This window comes from Sebastes fasciatus, chromosome 22 (assembly GCF_043250625.1).
Source record: "Sebastes fasciatus isolate fSebFas1 chromosome 22, fSebFas1.pri, whole genome shotgun sequence".
Taxonomy (NCBI): domain Eukaryota; kingdom Metazoa; phylum Chordata; class Actinopteri; order Perciformes; family Sebastidae; genus Sebastes; species Sebastes fasciatus.
Window position 1 is genome coordinate 20,307,250 of NC_133816.1, and position 21,972 is coordinate 20,329,221.

General features: G+C 39.5%; 1 protein-coding gene and 1 long non-coding RNA gene across 4 annotated transcripts in view; one reads left to right on the plus strand and one right to left on the minus strand.

Moving 5' to 3' along the window:
• Positions 1-2,191, minus strand: part of LOC141760925 (uncharacterized) — a 35,040-nt gene extending 32,849 nt beyond the window's left edge. Inside the window, exon 1 of one of the 2 annotated variants that reach the window (XR_012592485.1) lies at positions 2,005-2,191. This is a non-coding gene — a long non-coding RNA (uncharacterized LOC141760925). The remainder of the gene's footprint in view (positions 1-2,004) is intronic. The other variant, XR_012592484.1, reaches the window with a different exon arrangement.
• On the plus strand, positions 1,705-20,901 carry kiaa0232 (KIAA0232 ortholog). 2 transcript variants are annotated; one of them, XM_074624032.1, is made up of 8 exons: positions 1,705-1,954; positions 7,503-8,074; positions 9,313-9,453; positions 11,993-12,062; positions 12,189-12,273; positions 12,941-16,337; positions 16,509-16,620; positions 17,274-20,901. In XM_074624032.1, the coding sequence occupies exons 2-8, from the start codon at positions 7,838-7,840 to the stop codon at positions 17,288-17,290; spliced, it is 4,059 nt and encodes a 1,352-aa protein (XP_074480133.1). In that variant the 5' UTR covers positions 1,705-1,954; positions 7,503-7,837; the 3' UTR covers positions 17,291-20,901. The 2 variants fall into 2 exon arrangements, with proteins under 2 accessions (XP_074480133.1, XP_074480135.1); XM_074624034.1 differs by lacking the exons at positions 1,705-1,954; positions 7,503-8,074; positions 9,313-9,453 and adding an exon at positions 9,484-11,147.
• The last annotated feature ends 1,071 nt before the right edge of the window (positions 20,902-21,972 follow it).

Here is a 21,972-nt window from a genome sequence, read left to right on the forward strand (position 1 = left end):
TTGTGAGCTGTGAGTAATAAAAGATTTACCTCAGTTACCCACACTGCGCATGATAACCAGCTTCACCTCACACAGCACTGTGAACTCGTTAAGGTGAAAGCAAAGCTTTGTGGCACGCATTTCTTTCTCAACCTTGCAGGGAAATCACGCAGAGACCTCTCACCCCACCCCCAACCCTTCCCCCGCATCTCGCTAACCCCCTTCCTGGGAGAGGATTACGGGGCATCTTTTAACTGCGCCATCTGCTCCAAATTGACTTTCAGTTAAACGCTGGCAAATGAGAAAGCTGTCAGCGCAAAGAGCGGTGCAGATTTAGATGTCAGTGTGTGTGAATGTTAAGTTGTCGCTGATGTGCTTGTGGTTCATTTGAGATTTTATCAGTGGCGGTGGGGATGATGGTGGAAACCGGCACAACTTCCTCATCGATCAGGCCTCGGTGTTGCAGAGGGTCAATTTGTGTTTGGCCTTTGGCTGCAGAGCTCTGGCTTCCGATAAAGATCAAAAGCCGAACTCAATATTAGTCTGTTGAACGGCCCTGGGGGACCCTGTGAGCTGTAGTAAAATTACAGATACGCCGCTACACTTCTACATTCCCTTTGTTTTGTTTTTGCTCTCATGTGCACAGACTCCTGTCATCACCTCTTTTGATCTCTCTCACCCAACATGCACTTAAAGATAAGGTGTGGTAATACAGCAAGGAGGCAATGAAGCATGGAGGTGCATGTGTATATGATGCCAGGAGTGCAAACAGCTGGTCAATAGGCCTCGACTCATCTCGTCCCAGAGGTCATAACCCCGGGGCCAAAGGGCACATGAAGTGTGCCACACAATAGACCCTTGATTGAGGGCAGGTGGTCAGTCTAAAGAATAACCACCACCCCCAACATACATACACACTTTGTTTAGGGCTGTATAAGTTGACGCAATAATAACGCGTTAACGCAAATTTGTTTTAAGGTCCTGTGTGATAGTAAATTAGCTAATAAAGTAATAAGAAGCAATACCTTAGAAGGAGCATTTCCGACAGGGGTTCAGGTGATTGTATTTGATCATCTGTCTGATATATAACAGGAATCTAAACTCAAATAAAATAAATAAATAGATAAATAGATAAATAGATAAATAGATAAATAGATAAATAAATAAATAAATAAATAAATAAATAAATAAATTTAAAATCAGTGTGGTTGCTTTGTCAAAACTATAACTGAAAAAAGTGGCATTTTCTAAGGACTATAATTACTGGTTCAGTTCCTTCAAGAGGTCGAAAACTCAAAGCTATAGTCATACAAATTGCAAAATTGCACAGAAAAAGAACGAAGTAATAAAATAAAATAAAATAAAATAAATTTAAAACCAGTGTATGTATGGTTGCTTTGTCAAAGCTATAACTGAAAAAGTGTAATTTTCTACACTTTTTCAGTTATAGCTTTGATAAAGCAACCATACATACACTGGTTTTAAATTTATTTAATTTAATTTAATTTAATTTTTAGGGCTTTCAAAGTGCAATCCACTCAGTGTTATCCATCATGTGACTTTAGTTTGAGTACAGCTGATAAGAGCACTAGTTTGTGCTTCTGATGCAACACCCCCCCCGGCGGAGGAATCAACCCCTACAACGAATAGGATGGGCAGTAGTTCGTCTTGTTGCCTAGATACGAACGCGGAGGGAGCCACAATGAAACTGACTCTCCGACAGCAGCCATTTTGGCTCCGACTCTTCAGCGTCATCGAGGCGTGACCTTCCTCCGGTCTTGAGCCGGAATGTCGCCGGTTTCCCTGAAGCACTGGACGTGAAAGAAACAGCGCCATTTCTAGTGTCGGCGTCCATGATACGACCGACGCGATGCTACCGCAGCGGATTCCAGAGCAAGAGCTCGGAACGGCCGCGGTAGAGACATAATACCGCCGCTCCGCCTTTAACTGCTCTTTACTTCAGCCCAACGGCAAGGTAGGTTCAACAAAACAAGCTTCTTTTGGTGGTGTTTTTAGTGAGCTTACTGTGTTCGCTGTGTGACGATATGGCGTACATTTTGAGAGGGTGAAACGTCTGACAGTTAGCCGCTCCTCCTCCTCCTCCTCGGTCACACCAACAACAAGCCGTACGGGAAGGCTAACGTTGGCTAACGGTCGCTAACGGTCGTTTAAGTAACGTTCGTTTAACCAACGGTCGTTTAAATAACGTTCGTTAAACCAACAGCCGTTTAGACAACGGTCGTTTAACTAACGTTCGCTAACGGTCGTTTTACCAACGGTCGTTTAGCTAACGGACATCTCTGACCGTTAGCGACCGTTAGCATGGTGGCTCGCTAACTATCTAATGGAGGTCTCTAAATGTCACTGAAGAAGAAGAAGCAACCGTTCACCTGCTCGTTAAACTGTAATCTTAGCGGGGATACATCGTAGTTAACGTTAAATTAACTGTATCTCACGTGAATGATGCATGTTAGGTAACTTTAAACGACAAAATAATAATAATAAACCTGGAACTGTCTCCCTCCTGAGATCAGAAATGCTTCATCCCTGGGTGTTTTCAGAAAAACACCTCAAACACCACCTGTTCATCAAGGCCTGTGCTCTCAGCTGACTCTTCCTACACATCACTCTTTAATTACTCAGCTGTAGTTTCTCCTCTGTTATTTATTAGTATGATTTCTGTGTGCCCGCTTTGTAAAGTGGTCGGAAGACTAGAAAAGCGCTATATGAATGCAGCTCCATTTACCATTTAAAGCGTCCTTGTGTTTCTGAAAGGCGCTATATAAGTCCAATTTATTATTATTATTATTATTTAATAATTCAAGATTCAAGATGTTTATTGTCACGCCGGTTTTACGGGTACAATCGTGTGAAATGCTTTTTTGCTGGGAAGCTGGGAAGTTATATTACAATTATAAAAGAAAATACTATGTACAAGTGCATATTAAGAACATATAGAGTCATATTAAGAACATATAGTCATATTAAGAACATATACAGGCATATTAAGAACATATAGTCATATTAAGAATATATACAGGCTTATTAAGAATATATACAGGCATATTAAGAACATATACAGGCATATTAAGAACATATACAGGCATATTAAGAACATATACAGGCATATTATGAACATATACAGTCATATTAAGAATATATACAGGCATATTATGAACATATACAAACATATACAGGCATATTAAGAACATATACAAACATATACAGGCATATTAAGAACATATAGAGTCATATTAAGAACATATACAGGCATATTAAGAATATATACAGGCTTATTAAGAACATATACAGGCTTATTAAGAACATATACAGGCATATTAAGAACATATACAGGCTTATTAAGAACATATACAGGCATATTAAGAACATATACAGGCTTATTAAGAACATATACAGGCATATTAAGAACACATACAGGCTTATTAAGAACATATACAGGCTTATTAAGAACATATACAGGCATATTAAGAACATATACAGGCATATTAAGAACATATACAGGCATATTAAGAACATATAGAGTCATATTAAGAATATATACAGGCATATTAAGAATATATACAGGCATATTAAGAACATATAGAGTCATATTAAGAACATATACAGGCTTATTAAGAACATATACAGGCTTATTAAGAACATATACAGGCATATTAAGAACACATACAGGCTTATTAAGAACATATACAGGCTTATTAAGAACATATACAGGCTTATTAAGAACATATACAGGCATATTAAGAACATATACAGGCATATTAAGAACATATACAAACATATACAGGCATATTAAGAATATATACAAACATATACAGGCATATTAAGAACATATACAAACATATACAGGCATATTAAGAACACATACAGGCATATTAAGAACACATACAGGCTTATTAAGAACATATACAGGCTTATTAAGAACATATACAGGCATATTAAGAACATATACAGGCTTATTAAGAACATATACAGGCATATTAAGAACATATACAGGCTTATTAAGAACATATACAGGCTTATTAAGAACATATACAGGCTTATTAAGAACATATACAGGCATATTAAGAACATATACAGGCATATTAAGAACATATACAGGCATATTAAGAATATATACAGGCATATTAAGAATATATACAGGCATATTAAGAACATATAGAGTCATATTAAGAACATATACAGGCTTATTAAGAACATATACAGGCTTATTAAGAACATATACAGGCTTATTAAGAACATATACAGGCATATTAAGAACATATACAGGCATATTAAGAACATATACAAACATATACAGGCATATTAAGAATATATACAAACATATACAGGCATATTAAGAACATATACAAACATACAGGCATATTAAGAACACATACAGGCTTATTAAGAACATATACATGCATATTAAGAACATATACAAACATATACAGGCATATTAAGAATATATACAGGCATATTAAGAACACATACAGGCTTATTAAGAACATATACAGGCATATTAAGAACATATACAAACATATACAGGCATATTAAGAATATATACATTAAGAACATTTACAGTATATACAGTATAAGATATATTTTTGTGTGAGAAGGTGTCGTATGAATTATCTATTTAAAAGTCTGATGGCCTGGGGAAAAAACTAATGACACAAGACCAGCAGCTCTTGGTGGCTACTACTAACTGTAGTTAGCTGCTAGCTAACTATCTAATGGAGGACTCTTAATGTCACTGCAGAAGGTAGAAGGACTACCAGTTCCTTCAAGAGGTGGAAAACTCTACTAAAGTAATACAAATAATACAAATGAAATAAATAAATTTAAAATCAGTGCATGTATGGTTGCTTTGTCAAAACTATAACTGAAAAAAGTGACATTTTCTAAGGACTTTTTTAAGGTATTTCTGTTGTGGTTTAATTTATACATATTGCTGACTGTTGATTATGTGTGTACTCCGTGTAATAAAGCCTAACATATATAACATTATATTCATCAATGATCAACATGCATCATTCACGTGAATGATGCAATGGTAGGTAACTTTAAAGTTTCAAGTTTAGTTTAGTTTCAAGAGGTGGAAAACTCTACTAAAGTAATAAGAAGAAATAAAATAAATTTAAAATCAGTGCATGTATGGTTGCTTTGTCAAAACTATAACTGAAAAAGTGGCATTTTCTAAACTCTAAAACATCATCATAAAGTAATGAGAAGAAATAAAATAAAATATATTTAAAACCCGTGTATGTATGCAACCATATATACACTGGTTTTAAATGTATTTTATTTAATTTCTTCTCATTACTTTATGATGATTTTTTTTTGAGTTAGTATAAAAACAATAATAGATATAACATACAGTCGTCAATAAATAAATGTAGTATGTACAATAAATAAATGTAATGTGTACATATGTGCAGTCTATAAAGTGGTATATAGGATGTATAGTGTAAAGTAAGTGTAAAGTGCAAATCTCACGTGAATGATGCATGTTAGGTAACTTTAAACGACAAAATAATAATAATAAACCGCCCTAATAATGACATGAGACCAGCAGCTCTTGCTGGCTACTACTAACTTGGCTAACTTAAGTTAGCTCATCTGCAAACGTCTGACAGTTAGTCTACCTCCTCCTCCCTCGGTCACACAACAACAAGCCGTACGTTAAAGCTAGCTAACGTTAACTAACGGGGCTAGTGTGCATACAAGAAACAGCTGGGGTTGTAGACACTGGTCAGCCATATTTAGCATTAGCAATTATCGATGCTAACCTTTCAGCTGTTATCCATCTTTATTTAACTGCTCTTCTACGAAAGGGTGCTATATTGCACCCTTTTTGACGTCTCTATGGGTTACCCCATAATATCCCCACCACTGTTGTGAGTGACGACCAGGCCAGCCAATCAAATCGCCGCAGCCTCCCTTTGCTCTTCACGTCGGTCCCCCTAATCCGCTGCTGCCAATATGAAACACATGCACTTGACAGCAAAGTGTGCAGTTATATACTCAACTACTGGAGTTGCTTGTTTTTGTTTTGTCATGGGTACTAATCCAGGACATATTTGTCTGTATTACTCACTATTGAAACTATGCAGCTGTTTGTTTTGTGGTTGTAATGAAGGGAATAACAACGCAAAGTGGTGCGTCCTGTTTTAGGAGTTTTACCAAGCCTTGCTGTGATCCATCCAGGTGTTTCAAATTGACCACTTCTCCTGTCAGTTAGGCTGTATTGGAAACCTCATACTATACTAGTAGTACGTACTGATTTGGCCAAAATGTAGCATGTAGTATGCAGTGTGCGAACAAGAGCAAAATCTCCAGTATGCATCGGATCAGTCTACCTCGAGTACTGTATCCCACAATGTAAAGCGCTGGAACGGTACAGGCTACGGTTACAACAACCAAAAATGGCTTGTTTTTTACATTTTCATCACGAAATTCACTTCTGAAACATTTTGAGGTGAGAAATCAACTGTGTAGATTTTGAATATTGACAGTTTTACGATATTAGATGGCGAATCGAACATTTGCTCCCAACGTTTTCAGAGTTTAGAAGCTCCACAAACTGCCGTATTACAGCTAGCTAGCGCCTGCCGGGCAGTCACGTTCACAGACCTTTTATTTCCTTGTTGACGGATATTTTGTTTAAATACCACAACACAAATGTCCATTATAAATTAACAGGAACCTGTGGTTAGCTGCCTTTTTGGAGTTGAAAAGCTCCGCAATCGCCTGCGGGCGTAGCTTGTTCGCCAGCCAGCCAGTGACGCTCACAAACCGGCTACAGAGCAGCAGGAAGAGGCGAGGGAAAGAGCCGCCTCTAACGGGGCATTTAACATTACTCTAATATCTGTAGGAAGATCAGTCCACTGTTTTGTTAAAAAACAAAAAAAGCAGTTTGAGTAAATGTTGTCCATCAATGTTTTATATTTCCCGTCTCCCCTTGTTGATGATCCTGTTTGTCTCACTTCACTATGAGCTGTTAGAATAAATAGTTTAAACCTGCTGTATCTTATAAAGTAAATAAACATAACATAAACAAAAAAATCACATAAATATATATTTTGAGGAAAATGCACATCACCTTGTTCACCTGTTTATCACTTTAAAGAGGACATAATAAGTGATCATGAGTGTGACTGTTGTCTGCATTATTTAAAGAGCTCATGCTCTCTCAGGAGCCCATTAGCTTGCTGGTAAGCAAGGCTATGAACAGTCGGACTACATCCTTTGGGAGAAGGAACAAGATTTATATGCTGTGTAGGATCTGTCATAACATTTGTCTCCCTGTTATTTTCCCTTTTTAAAATCAAGGAAAATATAATTTACATTCCTAAAACACTGACCTCGTCCCTCCATGCATTTTTTTTTAAATATAAAGAAGCCTTGATTCTTGCTGTTTGGCTCTGTGATGGAGTTGTGAATAAGGTCTTTGACTATATCTTTGTTTTTTCAAATGCTTGCATTGAACGTTGAGAAACTGACGCATGTTTGCTCTGTTTCAGGTTGTGCCGGTGAAGTAAGACGTAGCCCCAACATGGACCCCTCCGACTGAGACGCAAACACGTCCTGTGTTTTGCCCAGCAGCTGAGATCTATCAGCAGCATAAGCCATGCCTGACGAGTAAAAGCCCCATTTTGCTCAAAGCAATAATACAAAAAAAATCATCCTACATGCCTCCCCATGTAGAGCCCCTTCAGTGCGTCCTTCTGGAGTGACTGCCCCCCTCTTCCCAGGGTTCTGCCTCGTCCTCTCTCTGTACCCTTCTCCACCGACCACCCTACAGTAACTACCCATCACAATGCTGCTTCACCTGAGAATGGCCAACACCTGAGGTCCCATGCGTCCAGTGAGCACCGATTCAGACGGTCCTGCTCCTCCTGAAAACCTCTCTTGCCCCTTCCCCCTCGTGGGCCCCCTGCCTGCCTCAGAGATGTCCCTGCTCCAGTCGCTGGGTCCAGTACAAAGCTGGCTCGGCCAGGAGCTTGAGAAGTGCGGGATTGATGCCATGATTTACACCCGCTACGTCCTCAGCCTTCTCCTGCATGACAGTTACGACTATGACCTGCAGGACCAGGTGGGCTCCTAAAACCGTAAAGAAATATTCCTAGTCAAGACAAAAAGCTTAGAAAATTATTGTTTATGTTTTTGCATTGTCAAATGAGTGGGCAGTGGGCTTTACTCAGGAAGGGAAGTTAGTGTTTGAATATAATGGCCTCGTTAGAGGAAGACATCAATTTGCCAGGAGAGGTTAACAATGGGGCTTTTATTTCACATCATGGCACTTGTACCACTAACTAAACTGACATAAGGCCCTTTTCACACAGAGATTCCTCCATAAAGAAGTAAAGAAGATCTGCCATTACGCTGGCTTTGCTTTTTTTATTACACTGAACCAAACAACGGTGGCGTAGTGTGTGTGATTTTTAGGTAGCATACCGGCATTCTCGGACCAAAAGAGACGTGACTTGTAACACAATAATCCCACCGATGTCGGCTTGGCTCGGCAACTACCTCTGCTGCCAGCTTAAGCTGGGCATACACTGTACGATTTTAGCCCGTTTCTGGCCTGAATTTTTAGCCGCATGACTCATTTTAGAGTCGGACTGAATTTCAGCTTCGTTGGGAGTCGTTTGCCGTGCAGTGTACGGGGGGGACCGAGGACAGATTAACGTCTTCCTAGCCAGTCCATATAACGTTACGCTGCTGCCTCTTTTTTAGACATTTCAGCGGACAGCATGGTACAGATGATCAAGACGTTTCTGCCTTGTTAGCATTGTGACCCGTACAGACCTCTGCTAGCAAACAAACTTTACCTGCCTCGGCGCTTTCAAACCAATCTTTATTGACAACTGTCAACAGCCAGAACGGCCCGCAGGAGCCATCCGGTCTTGTTTTTTTTTCTATTTTATACGGTCGTGGCTGACGATCGGACTGTATAGTGTGAGCACATAAATTGTGAGCTTTGGCTTCACATCACAATCGATCTACTCGTACAGTATGAGTAGGAATTACACAACATTTCTAAACTCGTATAGAGTATGCCCAGCTTTAGTGGCGAAGCAACAAGGCCCCACCATTCTGTGTTCATACCTTTCATACAGAACGGCGAAGCTGAATAACGGCGTAACATTCCCACCACGAGCAGGCGGTGTGAAAGGGGCTATATGCAGTTTGTGTGCTAATAGTTATGGTATATAAGCCTGTATAGAAATGTTTATACACATTTATTATATAATTTGTGTAATCTTTCTATGGTTTTTAAAAGGGTTGTTTCACTGTTTAACACTGACCTTTCTCCGTTTGTTGTGAAAGGAAAACGACATCTTCTTGGGCTGGGAGAAGGGAACTGGGAAGAAATGGGGCAAGAGCAAGAAGAAAGGAGGGACCGACCTGAGTCTTGAGGAAATGAAGAAGCAAGCCGCTGTGCAATGCCTCCGCTCTGCATCTGATGAAGTAAGCATCATTATCATTCAGCCTGACTGTTGTAATCTGTTACAACATACTGTTTTTTTCCTGTAGTGTAAAATAATCATTAACTTAAATCACTTAAGCTTTGGAGGAATGCAAAAAAAACATTACAGGAAGCAGGAACTGTTTCGTCTTATATGAAACTTTTGAATGAAAAAGCATTCTGAACACAGGAGGCATGTCAACAATGTGTTACAGTAGTATTCCTTGTTTGTCACGGTGCAGTCATGCAGATATTAATTGCATAACTCTCGGTGAATAGACACTGAATAAAGCTATGTCAGTGTGGGGGGCTAAAGCATTGAACAAGGGAAGAGCTTCATTGTACATGCATCGTCACCTCATTTGCCTGGGTGGCCACACCTTCAGTTCATTGGAAAGGTTATATTAAGGTCAGCAGTTAAGTTTTTCCTTGCATCATATGCATGTAATAGGGGTGTAATGATAATTTTTTTGCCAGATAAAATATTTATTTTGAAATAAATAGCTGGATACTGGACAGTTCAGGATTCCTCAAAGTTCTTTCTTGTAAAGGAATCAGGGATAAATTAATTATGCATATAAACAAGTAAACACAACGATTAATGGCAAATGCATACACCTTTTATTTGGAAAATAATAAAAAGTACAACTTCAGGACCCGCTGCTTCAGTTCTCAAGATACAAGGTAGTGCAATATTTAACAAAAAATTAAATAAACCAACCTCTATTCAAGTTAAATGAACAGCGGTTTAACCTGCTGCTTCTGTTCTCATTTTCAATATAAACGGTAGAGTAATAATATTGGCGTCTCAGTAGGTGCGTAGAAAGATTGGTCGTGTTGCCGTTGCATTTTATCTGGCCTTTGCATATTCTGCAAACAGTGAGTGTTTTATCAAGGACTCCCTTTTTGTGCAAAAGCCAAATTGTTTACACACGCTGGACCTCAAACACGGCTTGAAAATCTCTCGCTCGTCTGGCTCTTCCCCGCCATCAGATCAGCCATCCTTCGTTTTGTTGTCATCTTTCTGAGATGCACTGCTGGCGCATGTCGATGGCGTCATACACAGGGTGAGTGAACCGGAGTAACGTTTAACATTTCTTTACTATTAAAAGTGCTAAAAAATATTACATCCATATAACGTCTGTAATGCTTAAATACAAGGTGCAAATTCTTAGTATCGATACAATAGATTATTCACCTTGCAAATCGATTTTAGATTGATATACGTTCCCCATGAAGGACAACTTGCTGAGTACCTAGTTGGATCGTAGGAATATAAATCAATACATCAATGTAGTAGATGAATCATTACACCTCTAGCATGTAAGCATATATCCTAGAAGTATATTCATTTTCTTCCATACCCTTTGTGTGATTGAAGAAGCGACTGAGAGACATGCTGACATTTTTCGTCAGTGGCCAGCAGTAGTAAGGGAGGTGTGATTTAGTTGAGAATGACACAACATAAAGCTGGAGGGGGAGGGTAGGGGGGAAGGGTCTGCAAGGCAAGAGGAGGAGTGTTGAGCTCCTCTCCGGGGACTGGATTCTGCAGTCTATTTTTTAACCAGCACACGCTGCACAGGATTGCAGCAGTGAGCAGCGGAGTTGGTCGGCTTGTCAGCTGACCGGCATTAGCACAATGATGCAAGAGGAAACACGGGGCAGGAGAAAACTTTGCTTTTCATGAGGTGGCATGGTAAGGAATATTATTTTCTGGTAGAGTGAGCAGGAAACGAGCGAGCCGAAGTGTGTGTGTGTGGCTGGACTGGTGCTGAGGAGCAGCTATGTTGTGATTTGTTTGTTGCCATTTGACTACTCCGATCTACACTTGTTTATTTCAAACCCATGTTGTTTGTGTGTTTTTCATGCTCAACGTGAGAAGGTGGCACAGGATAAACAGGACATGTAGTAAATGTTCAGTGTCTCAGAACATAGTGAGGCAATCACTCGCCCTGTTGCTTATCCCTTTTTATTTTTTTTTATTTTTTTTTTTTAAAGCATTTCTGCACCGTAGCTAAATATAGCACAGTCATGGCTGAGCATGCCTAAGCTCTCACAAGTCAGCTGGCTTGACTTGTGTCAACCTCATGCCTTTCATTCTTTCTTTTGGGTCACATTAGGGGTCAATGTAGCTTTTGGGAACTCTTTCTTACCTAAGGCTATTGGATCTCGTCAGTCATGTTTTGCAGTAAGAAAAAGAAATTCTTCTGTGTTTAAGTCATTGCTTGATTTTGATAAGTAAACTGATCTCTACAATAAATCACTACCATGTAGTATCAGTAACCATGATATTGACATTTTCATCAGTCATTCCTGTTCTATAGTAAGGTGTGCCATTTCATTAGACAAAGTCTTCAGATGACAACTTTTGCCAAACACGTTAGTATGTTGGAATGTGCTCAGACCAATCCCAACTATTGTTCAAGCTCCTGTTTGTCATGTTCACAGGTATATGAGTACATCATGTGATTGATATCAGCCGTTCGTGATATTTAGTTTGAGTTCTCAAAAATCTGTTTCTTGTCTTTCTCATTTGTGCAGAACTCTGGAATTGAGAGCCTGGTTGAAGAGCTTTGCTCTAAACTAAAGGACATCCAAAACAAACAGAAAGGTTTGGCAAATACCCTTTTTATTATCATATTTAGAACTTTTTGATTAAGAAATAGGAAGAAGTTGAACAATAATATCTTATCTTATCTTTGATAAGGTGTCTTAATGTTTCTTTTCTTTTTTACAGAGGAAAAACAGATTCAAAAGAAATCTGATGGCTCTCAGTCTCCGGAGCGAGCTGAGTCCCCCTCTTCAAAGGACCAGGTGGAAATGTAAGCTACAGTGGATCTGTGAATATGTGTATTTACCAGGGTTGTCAATCGATTAAAATATTTAATTGCGCTTAATCGCATTATTGTCCATAGTTAATTGCGATTAATCACCCATTTTTTTATCTGTTCAAAATGTACCTTAAAGAGAGATTTGCTACATATTTAATACTCTTATCAACATGGACAAATATGCTTTATGCAAATGTATGTATATATTTATTATTGGAAATCAATTAACAACACAAAACAATGACAGATATTGTCCAGAAACCTTCACAGGTACTGCATTTAGCATAAAGAAATATGCTCAAATCATAACATGGCAAACTGCAGCCCAACAGGCAACAACAGCTGTCAGTCTGTCAGTGTGCTGACTTGACTATGACTTGCCCCAAAACGGAATGTGATTATCATAAAGTGGGCATGTCTGTAAAGGGGCTTTAAAACTGAGCCTGCTACAACCTAAAAATCTCAAGTTGCGTTAATGTGTTAAAGAATTAGTGGCGTTAAAACAAATTTGCGTTAATGCGTTATTATTATCACATTAACTTTGACAGCCCTAGTATTTCCAAAAAGTGTCTGCAGAACACACCCACATTCACACATTAAACTCTATGGCCATGAGTGCATTTAAATCAAGTTTTCTCTCTGTCTGTTGTGACTGCAGGTATTATGAAGCCTTTCCTCCTTTGTCAGAGAAACCTGTTTGTCTCCAAGAGATCATGACGGTGTGGAACAAGGCTAAAGCCCTCGCATACTCAAGCTCATCATCCTCTGCAGCCCCACAGACCAGCACAGATACCTCTTCCCCAAAAGATTGCAACAGTGAAGGTGAGGCTGCAAAGGAGCGAAACCTCGAAGCATGTGGTACCATCACTACTGTGACCAACGAGAGAGGCCAGCAACGACGAAGCAAGAAAGAGAAAGAAAATCGATACCATAGTGGCGCAGCAGCGGAGGAGAAATCTACCGTCCACTCAAAGAGACAGACGAGACACAGATCTGAGGGCAAATACAGACCCAGGTCCTGGTCTTCTGGCTCTAGTGAGGCGGGCTCAAGCTCAAGTGGGAACCAGGGTGACGTGAAGTCATCCAGAAGCAAGGCAGTTAGAATAAGGCACAAATCCAGAGAGGCTGCAAAGAATAAGAGAACACGCAACAGCGGGCAGGTGAAGCTGCAGGTGAAGGTAATCGACAAGGAGGAGCGAAGAAACACAGGAGGGAGCAGTAGCAGCGCCACTGGAGGCGCTGCCAAACAACCACAGCTTTACAAAAAGGGGAAGAGACCTCTGAAGGAGATTCGTAAAGATCCAGGCTGGAAGGAGGCAAAAGAGTCCGGAGCTGAGGCCAGAGATAAAAAGGAATACATGGAGGAGCCACTTTGGTACACTGAGCCCATCACAGAGTATTTTGTACCTTTCAGCAGCAGACAAAGCAAGCTGGAAACAAAATATCGAAACAAGGTGGACTCTCCCGATGGCTTTGCTTTGTCAACCGACATGGAGAGGCTGCCGGAGAGGATCCAGGGAATCTGCATCGCCAACGAGAGCTACCAGAGAGCATATCTAGCGGCAGGCTCGTTTGTGGATGGGCACTTTGTGGAAGGGCCTGACGACGCAGAAGATGAAACTGTTGAACTCACTGGGACCTCAAGCTGCCCTCAGCCAGAGGATGGTAGAGATTTAGATGACAAGCATCTGTCTGAATTCACTCACTTCTATGAAGTTGACATTTATCAATCCATATTGGATACTAGTGCCTCAGACTCTATACATGAGAGTCGGATCTTAAGCATGATTCGACAAAAAAGCAAAGAGCAAAGAGACGTTGAGGCAGAATGTTGTTTAGTGTTAGATGGCCTTGAGCAGCAAGGGAAAAGTGCAATACGGGCAGACTCGCAGGAAGCTCCGGGATCTGTTGGATTCTTAATGGAGGATCTTGAAAACATGGCTCAAGTGTGGGGATGTTATTCACCATCTACTTCAGAAGATATAGACGGAGAAAGCTTCATCGGAGACTCTCCGATCCGACTCTCCCCCCTCCGACTCTCCCCCCTCCTCGATAGTGTTTCGTTCACCCTGAGCAAACTATCTGGAAATCTGGAGGAGCCACCTGTCCCTGAAGCCACCAGTGAACCATCCGCTTTGAACTCATCCTGCTTCTCTCTTTTCGAGCTGCAGTATGACAGCCCCACTTTTCCTTTTCCCCGCGACTCACTCACTGTTGGTCACGAAAACAACACCGATTCTAGTAGCTGTCTCGACCCACATTCTAATAAACAGTCTCGTTTGCTAATATGGACCAAAAATAGTGCCTTTGACGAAACTGAACACTGTTCTAACCTTTCAACACGAACTTGCAGTCCGTGGTCACATTCGGAGGAGACTCGTTCAGACAACGAGCAAGGAAACGTCCCGACAGAGGATGCTGCTCAAATTGGCAACGAAGAGATTGATTGTATAATCCCTCCTCTCTCTGGTACATATCTGGAGGATGAGATCTTGGATTTTTTGCAAGCAGACTCCGGCCGTAAGTGTGAGGAGGTCAGCGTTAGTACAGCGTCCAATCAGACCTTCACCAAAAAATCTAAATTGGAGTCCATTTGTGGCATAGCATTGGAAAAGGATGAGAGTAAACAGTACAGCACTGGCATGTTTTCGGACAACACAAACCAACACAGTGATGACTACAGCTCAGGGATAATAAAGGACATTTGGACTGCAATAGGAGATGACAAATCTGTAATGTCAAAGCAAGGAGCAGAGAAACCAAGCGAGGGGCTATTCACCGATGAGTCAGGCGGTTACTGCTGCAGCTGTCTGGAGGTGCAGGCAAAAGGAGTTCCACTTCAGGCACCTGAGAAAAAAGCAGTGCAGCGGTCAGAGTATCACCTTTGGGAAGGCAAGAAAGAAAACCAGGACTTAGCCAAAAACAAACTCTCCAAGGTAGATGGTGCTGGGGATTACATGACTCCGTCCAAGCCCTGGGACTTGAACTCTGACAAGGAGAACACTTCATTCATCCTCGGAGGGGTGTATGGAGAGTTGAAGACACTAAGTGGCGATAAGAATTGGGCTGTCGTGCCGCCAAGTGACACCCAAGATAGCCTGCTACAGTGTGCCGCTGCAGCCGCATCTGCTTCCAGCTCCGACATGCTCACCATCACTGGCACAGATGTGTTCATGAACACTGGCAGCTGCTTTGCCCCCGGACACAGGCCCCTGTGGAGGCCTCTGGTGTCCTTTGGGCAGAGTGACCAGGCCATTAAAGGAGGTGGAGATGGATTGAATAAGGGATTTTCTTTCATCTTCCATGAAGATTTGCTTGGATCGTACGGTGGCTTGCACAGCGAGGAGCAAGGTTTAGAATACCCGTTCGCATCCTTCAACCTGAACAATCCCTTCTCTCAAGTCCTCCATGTTGAGTGTTCCTTTGAGCCTGAGGACATGGCTTCGTTCAGTCCGGGGTTCAAGCCCAAATCTATCCTGTGCTCGGACTCTGAGAACGAAGCCTTCCACCCACGAATATATGGCATCAACCGGACGCAGTACAGGGCCATTCGCATTTCCCCCAGGACTCATTTCCGACCAATATCGGCCTCCGAGTTATCTCCCGGTGGAGTGAGTGACTCAGAGGCCGAGACTGACAAAGAGGAGATGAGTTTTCCCGTCCCGGCGCCGGTGGACGTCTTTGAGGATCCTCAGGCAGATCTCAAACCTCTGGAGGAGGATGCAGAATGCGAGGGCCCTTATTACGGGAAGTCAGAACTGGAATCTGGTAAATTCTTACCCAGATTAAAGAAGTCTGGCATGGAGAAGAGTGCCCAGACCTCTCTGGATTCACAGGAGGGTTCCAGTACCCTCCTGCCAATTGCTGAGCAAGAGATTTGCTTAGACTGCAAAACGGCAGAAGCTGCATCGACTGCAGGTGGACAGACTGACGTCTCTGTCGGCAAGATTCAAAAGGAGGAATCTTCAGGAGAAACGCAGTCCTGTTTATCTCCACCAGCAGGTCAGATCCCCAAGTATGGGATTGCTTATGACTTTGTTGGAGATGTGCCAGAGGTGAGGTTTCTTTTTTTTTTTTAAATCATCTATCAATATTTTGTGATCAGTGAGCTGGAGAATTTCAACTAAAGTGTCGGCCTAACCGCACAGCGTTTCATAATCTTGTTATCAGCTGCAAAATGTGTTCCACCTGCAACTCACTAACCACTTCTCGTTTGTCTCGTTTAGTTCCCTCTGTTAAATATAAGTGGACAGGGAGGAGGAACTGGCAACCAGCAAGACGAGTGCTGGTGGCAGAACACACTCTGTTCCCCCCTTTTCCCTGGATCTCAGTGTACAGGTAAACATATTTTAAATTTTACTATTTTTATTGACAGTAGTATCTTGCAGCAACCAGCGACACAGTTAATGTTTTTCATGTGACCGTTCAGATTCTTTTTCCCAAATAGGAATTTCAGCTTGATTGCCACTGCAAATGTTTTCCTAAACTCCCCCAGTAGCCATTACCAAAAAAACAGGGATACTACTTAAATAGCTCACATATTTTGATGGCTGTGATAGTACATGCTGTGTACAGATCTGTCTCCAGGATCTTAAAGGGATGGTTTGGATTTTTTGAAGTGGGTTTGTGTGACGCACTTATCCATAGTCAGTGTATTTCCAAGAGGAGATGGAGTTTGGAGAAACGTAGCTGCTAAGTTAACGCTCCCGGACGGGTGAACTAGGGACTCTCGAATATCTGTTGTGCTCATGCAGCTGGTACACCGCTGCATGCGAGGCACAAATCTTATCGGTTAACGGTTAATAATCGGTTGACGAGGGTCGATTATCGGTTAAGAACATTTTTCAAAATGAGCATCCCTAAGTGATTTACATTTTTGGTCATATCACCCGCCCCTGGCATGAGTTAAAGGAAGCAACAGTACAGTGAACAGTCGGGTGCAGCGTGGATAGTTTAACTAACCATTTTTCCTGACTTCTTTCTCCCTCCAGGGAGCAGCAACATTTGACTACTCCAGTTTTGCGGAGGACACCTGTCCGAGAGAAGGAAACCCTCCTCTCCTTTTTGTGACTGGACCTCTACCAGCAATGATTCAGGGTCATCTCAGAGCTGGAAAACCTAATGTAGGCTAATTTTCTGACACACCCCTCCAAAAAAAAAAAAAAAAAAACCCACACATAACCCTGCTGGTTTTCATTTACTAACTTAAAAAAAAAACCTTGTGTAATCAACAATCAGATCAACAAAAAGTGAGAGAAAATAGGAAAACTCAAAAAATATGTTCTGTCTTTGAGTGATGCGATGTGCAGACATGCATTTTAGGCATTTTTAGAATTTGTTTCATTTCATTCTTCTGTACACTGGTCCTCATTCAAAGTCTCACAGTTTAGGTAGTAGGGACAATCTTTTGTTCTATCCTCGTCAGTTTTGTTCCCACCTGTTTTGCTTTTGAGCTAGGATACTGGTAGTCGGTGGTATCTGAATGGTTGTGCATGTACGTTCGTCCAGCCAGTCTCACTCCTCTTTTTTCTAGTTGTGTGAAAACGACTGCTCTCGCGTCCTCTACTTTCCATCTTGTGTTCAGAAAGATAATATAAAGGATGTTGAGATTTTTTTTTGGAGTTGTGTAAGAATTTGAGAGTTTGATTTAAATAGTTTGTTTGGATGACTTTCTGAATGTGAAGTAGAGAATGTGTGCAGCTTTTTCCCCCCATGTGTGAAAAGTTATCATAAAATGAGTCTGATTTTTTTGAATGGTGATAGTCTTACAAAAGCTAGTAGTAGACATAGTATGGTTTGTGAGGCTAAAATACAAAAAAAAAATAAAAAAACAGGAAATCAAAAAGGAGTTTTGTTGGAAAAAAATACTAATCTACTTGAAATGCAATGCTGTAAAAGAATTTGAGAAAAAAGAAGAAAAAAAGTTTGTGTTTTGGGGTAAAAAGACCCATCATGAAAAAGACTACAGCCATTTCTGCAGACACCTGTGTGTGTTGCAACCGAATTGTTTTAATTTTTTTTTGTAATTTCTATGGTACAGACTATTTGGTGCTATAAATATGTTCAAAACTATTTTGAAGTTGCAGTTCCATAATAATGGCTGTGTCAAGTAGACGGCATAGTTTTGTTTGTAGTCCAGACAGTCAGACTCCATGAATATCTTTTTGCGGAAAAATTGTGAAAAGAAGAAAAAAAAGGAAAAAAAAGTTTCGCTTGATCGCGGCTCTTGCTTAATGTGGCTTGGTTTTCATTTTAAGGTAACCTCTTAGTTGTCAGGCCTGTAACAGAAATACTTGCAGGTATTAAAAACACACATCTATTCAGTTACTTGTCCCCAAGCAGGAAGGACAAAATCAGCATCGACTGATTGTCCGTGCTGCAACTAAACAAAAATATAACAAGTGGCGGGGTGGTCAAACCAAAAACATGGCATCATTACACTAAGGTACAAATGCTTTTTTTTTTTTTTTTTCCATATGAGGTGTGTTTTTATTTTGTTTTTGGTTTACAATATATCTTGTTGAAATATTGAGTAATGTCTCACTCTGTGTGTGTGTGTGTGTGTGTGTGTGTGTGTGTGTGTAAGTGTGTGTTGGCAGCAGAACTTGTGAAGGTTCAGAATGAGTGTACTAGACCTTTATCTCAGAAAAACGTGAATGTAAGCAGAGACAAACGTTCACAAAAAAATGCAAACGCGTTAGCGAACACGTATATTTAAAACACACACTCCCGAACGAATTGGCTATAAAAACGAGGGAGGTGTGGTTGAACTGGCCCTTTTTTACGACGGAGTATTAGGGCCACATTGAGGGAAAATATAAATCTGAGATCTCGAGAATAAAGTCATAATATAACGAGAATTAAGACGAGGTTTACGAGAAAAAAAAGTCGTAATATTACGAGAATAAAGTCCTAATATTATAAAGTAGTAATTTTACGTGTTATTTTAGAGAGGAAATAGAGCAGCATGTGTGAAAATGAGGAACGTGGAGCATCTTGTGACGTTAAACTTTAGTTTAGGTTTCACAAATAACGAAATGCGTCATCCTTTGGCTCATCAGCACCACATTGTCGTCAGTTTCAGGATCTTGAAAAGATTGCGTAAGAAACTGTTTATTCTGAAGAAAGAATGACACGGACCTGACGGGGAAACGGACTCTTGTGGAGGAGGAAACAACTTTTTTTTTCTCGTAAAGTTATGACATTATTCTCGTAATATTACGACTTTTATTTTTCTTGAATTAGTATAACTTTATTCTCATTAAATTACAACCTTTTTTCTTATAATATTATGACTTTATTCTCAGAATCTCAGATATTTGTCCCGCCTCAATGTGACCCTAATACTCCGTCGTACTTCTTAACACCTGTGCTGCTGTTTTTTTGTTATTTTTTTCCTTTCGATTTAAAATGTTTCAAACCGGTTATGAGGACACACACACACCGTGAAACCGAAGCACAGATAACTAAAATACTCCCTCCGTTAACGGAGCGTGAGCAGACTCTGTAATGCACTGTCGCAGGTGACGGCGTCTATTGCGGGCATGGCTTTGCGAATGGCTTCCTCATTTAAAAAAAAAAAAAAAAAGCTACAATTGTATGCACGGGCCCCACGGTTTGTTCAATCCAACGCCACTTCAAATTTATAAAAAAAAAAGGACCCCCAAGTAGCTGAATGAAAGGTACTCCAACTTCAGGGTCTTGTCACCTTTCTTTGACAGTCATCAGACACTCAGGAATTTTTTAAGATAAGCATCATAATCTACACTCAGACCTGTGACAGTGCATCGATGCATTAAATGTAATCTTGGATTGTAGAGCAGAATTTATTGACAGGAGTTCTTTCTAAGCAACACCACACTGTCATTAACTTAAAGCGATAGTTTTAGAAAAAAAAAAAAAAGAAGTAAGCCATTGTAGATTGCATAAGCAATGCGGAGGGGACTTCAAGAGCCCTGAGTCCTATGCAATACCTTGGCGTATGTAAACATTCAAGAATATATGGAGACAAGTCATTCAGTTAATTTTGCATGTTACTTTTGAGTGAGGGACACCTGAGAAAAACAAAACAAACGTCTCTAAAAACGCAGCATGCAAACATCACACTTTATGTTGGATTTAACAAAATATTTTTGGTTTAAAAACAAGAAAAAAAATAGGTTAAATCAGTGAAAGAATGTTAACGTGTGAATCGGTGAGTGAATGCGTGCAAGAGTAAGCACTCGGATGGGAGTTGAAAGGAATGCATCACACCTTTCTCCATTTAATTCTTCCATTTTGATAGGCTGTGTTTAAAAAAACAACAAAACAATGTATGACGAGAAAATGCATTCAGTGAGGGTATATGCATTTGGAAGGACACCGACAAGGGGGTCGCTGAGTTTCCATTGCGCTGTGGTCTTGAAGAACATATCCTGCACTGAAAACTTTGAGTTTTCCTCGTCTTTTCATTCCCACCTAGACGCTCCTTCACCCTTTCCCCCTCTTCCTCCTCCGTGTTCCTAGATCCCATCTGTCCCGAGTAGCTGTGTTGTTCTAATTTCATGTACACCCTGAGTAAATTATTTTGTTTCATTGTGGATTTTCTTAACATCTAATAAAGGAATAAACCAAACCTCAGCCTATGAAGTTCCCTGTGTGTGTTTTTTTATTTATATTTAGTGTATTTCCTGAAGTGGTGAGACAGGAAGCAAAATCCGCAACCTCATGGTGACACTAGAGGGCAGGGTGACACAGCCAACTCAACTCATTAGTCATATCCGGCTCTAGTCATTATTTTCTTTATTTATATATATATATATATATAAAAATAGAAAATAAAAATAAAATAGAAAACATATATATATAAACAAATATAACATAAAATAAACATAACAGAAAAAAATTAAATACAAAAAGAAAAAAATATATATATATATGTGTATATATATAAAAATAAAAATAGAAAATAAAATATAAAACTAAACAAATATAAAAGAAAATAAACATTAAAAAAAATTGAAAATATGATATTCTATATCTATATACTGCATATATATATATATAAATAAATAAATAAAAATAACAGAAAAAAAGAAAATATAAAAAGAAAAATTTGAATATATATATAAATAATAAAAAGATAAAAATTAAATGAAAACAAAAAAATATTTTTTATTCCTTTTTTATTTTTTATGCTTAATATTTAAGTGAAAGCTTCTAACATTTTAAGATATATATCCATTGAAAATCATATTTTAGTTAACACGTTGAAAATGTAAAATATAACAACTGTAGTTCTGGAAAATTCCCTTTTTTTCTCTTCATAATACGAGTCTGGTGTTGTACTCCGATTCCGAGATCGATTATTAATTCCTTATATCCTTATATATATGTATATATATATACATATATATATATATATATACACATATACGGTATATATATCAAAATAAAAAAAAAAATAACAGAAAAAAGAAAATAGAAAACTTCATATTATATATATATATATATATAAACAAATATAAAAGAAAATAAACATAACAGACAAAAAGAAAATAGAAAAAGAAAAAAATAGAAAATATTATATTATATATATAAATATTTATAAATAAAAAATTAAAATTAAATTAAAATATAACAATTGTAGTTCTGTGGAATTCACTTTTTGTTTTCCTCATAATAAGAGTCTGGTGTGTACTCCGAGATCGA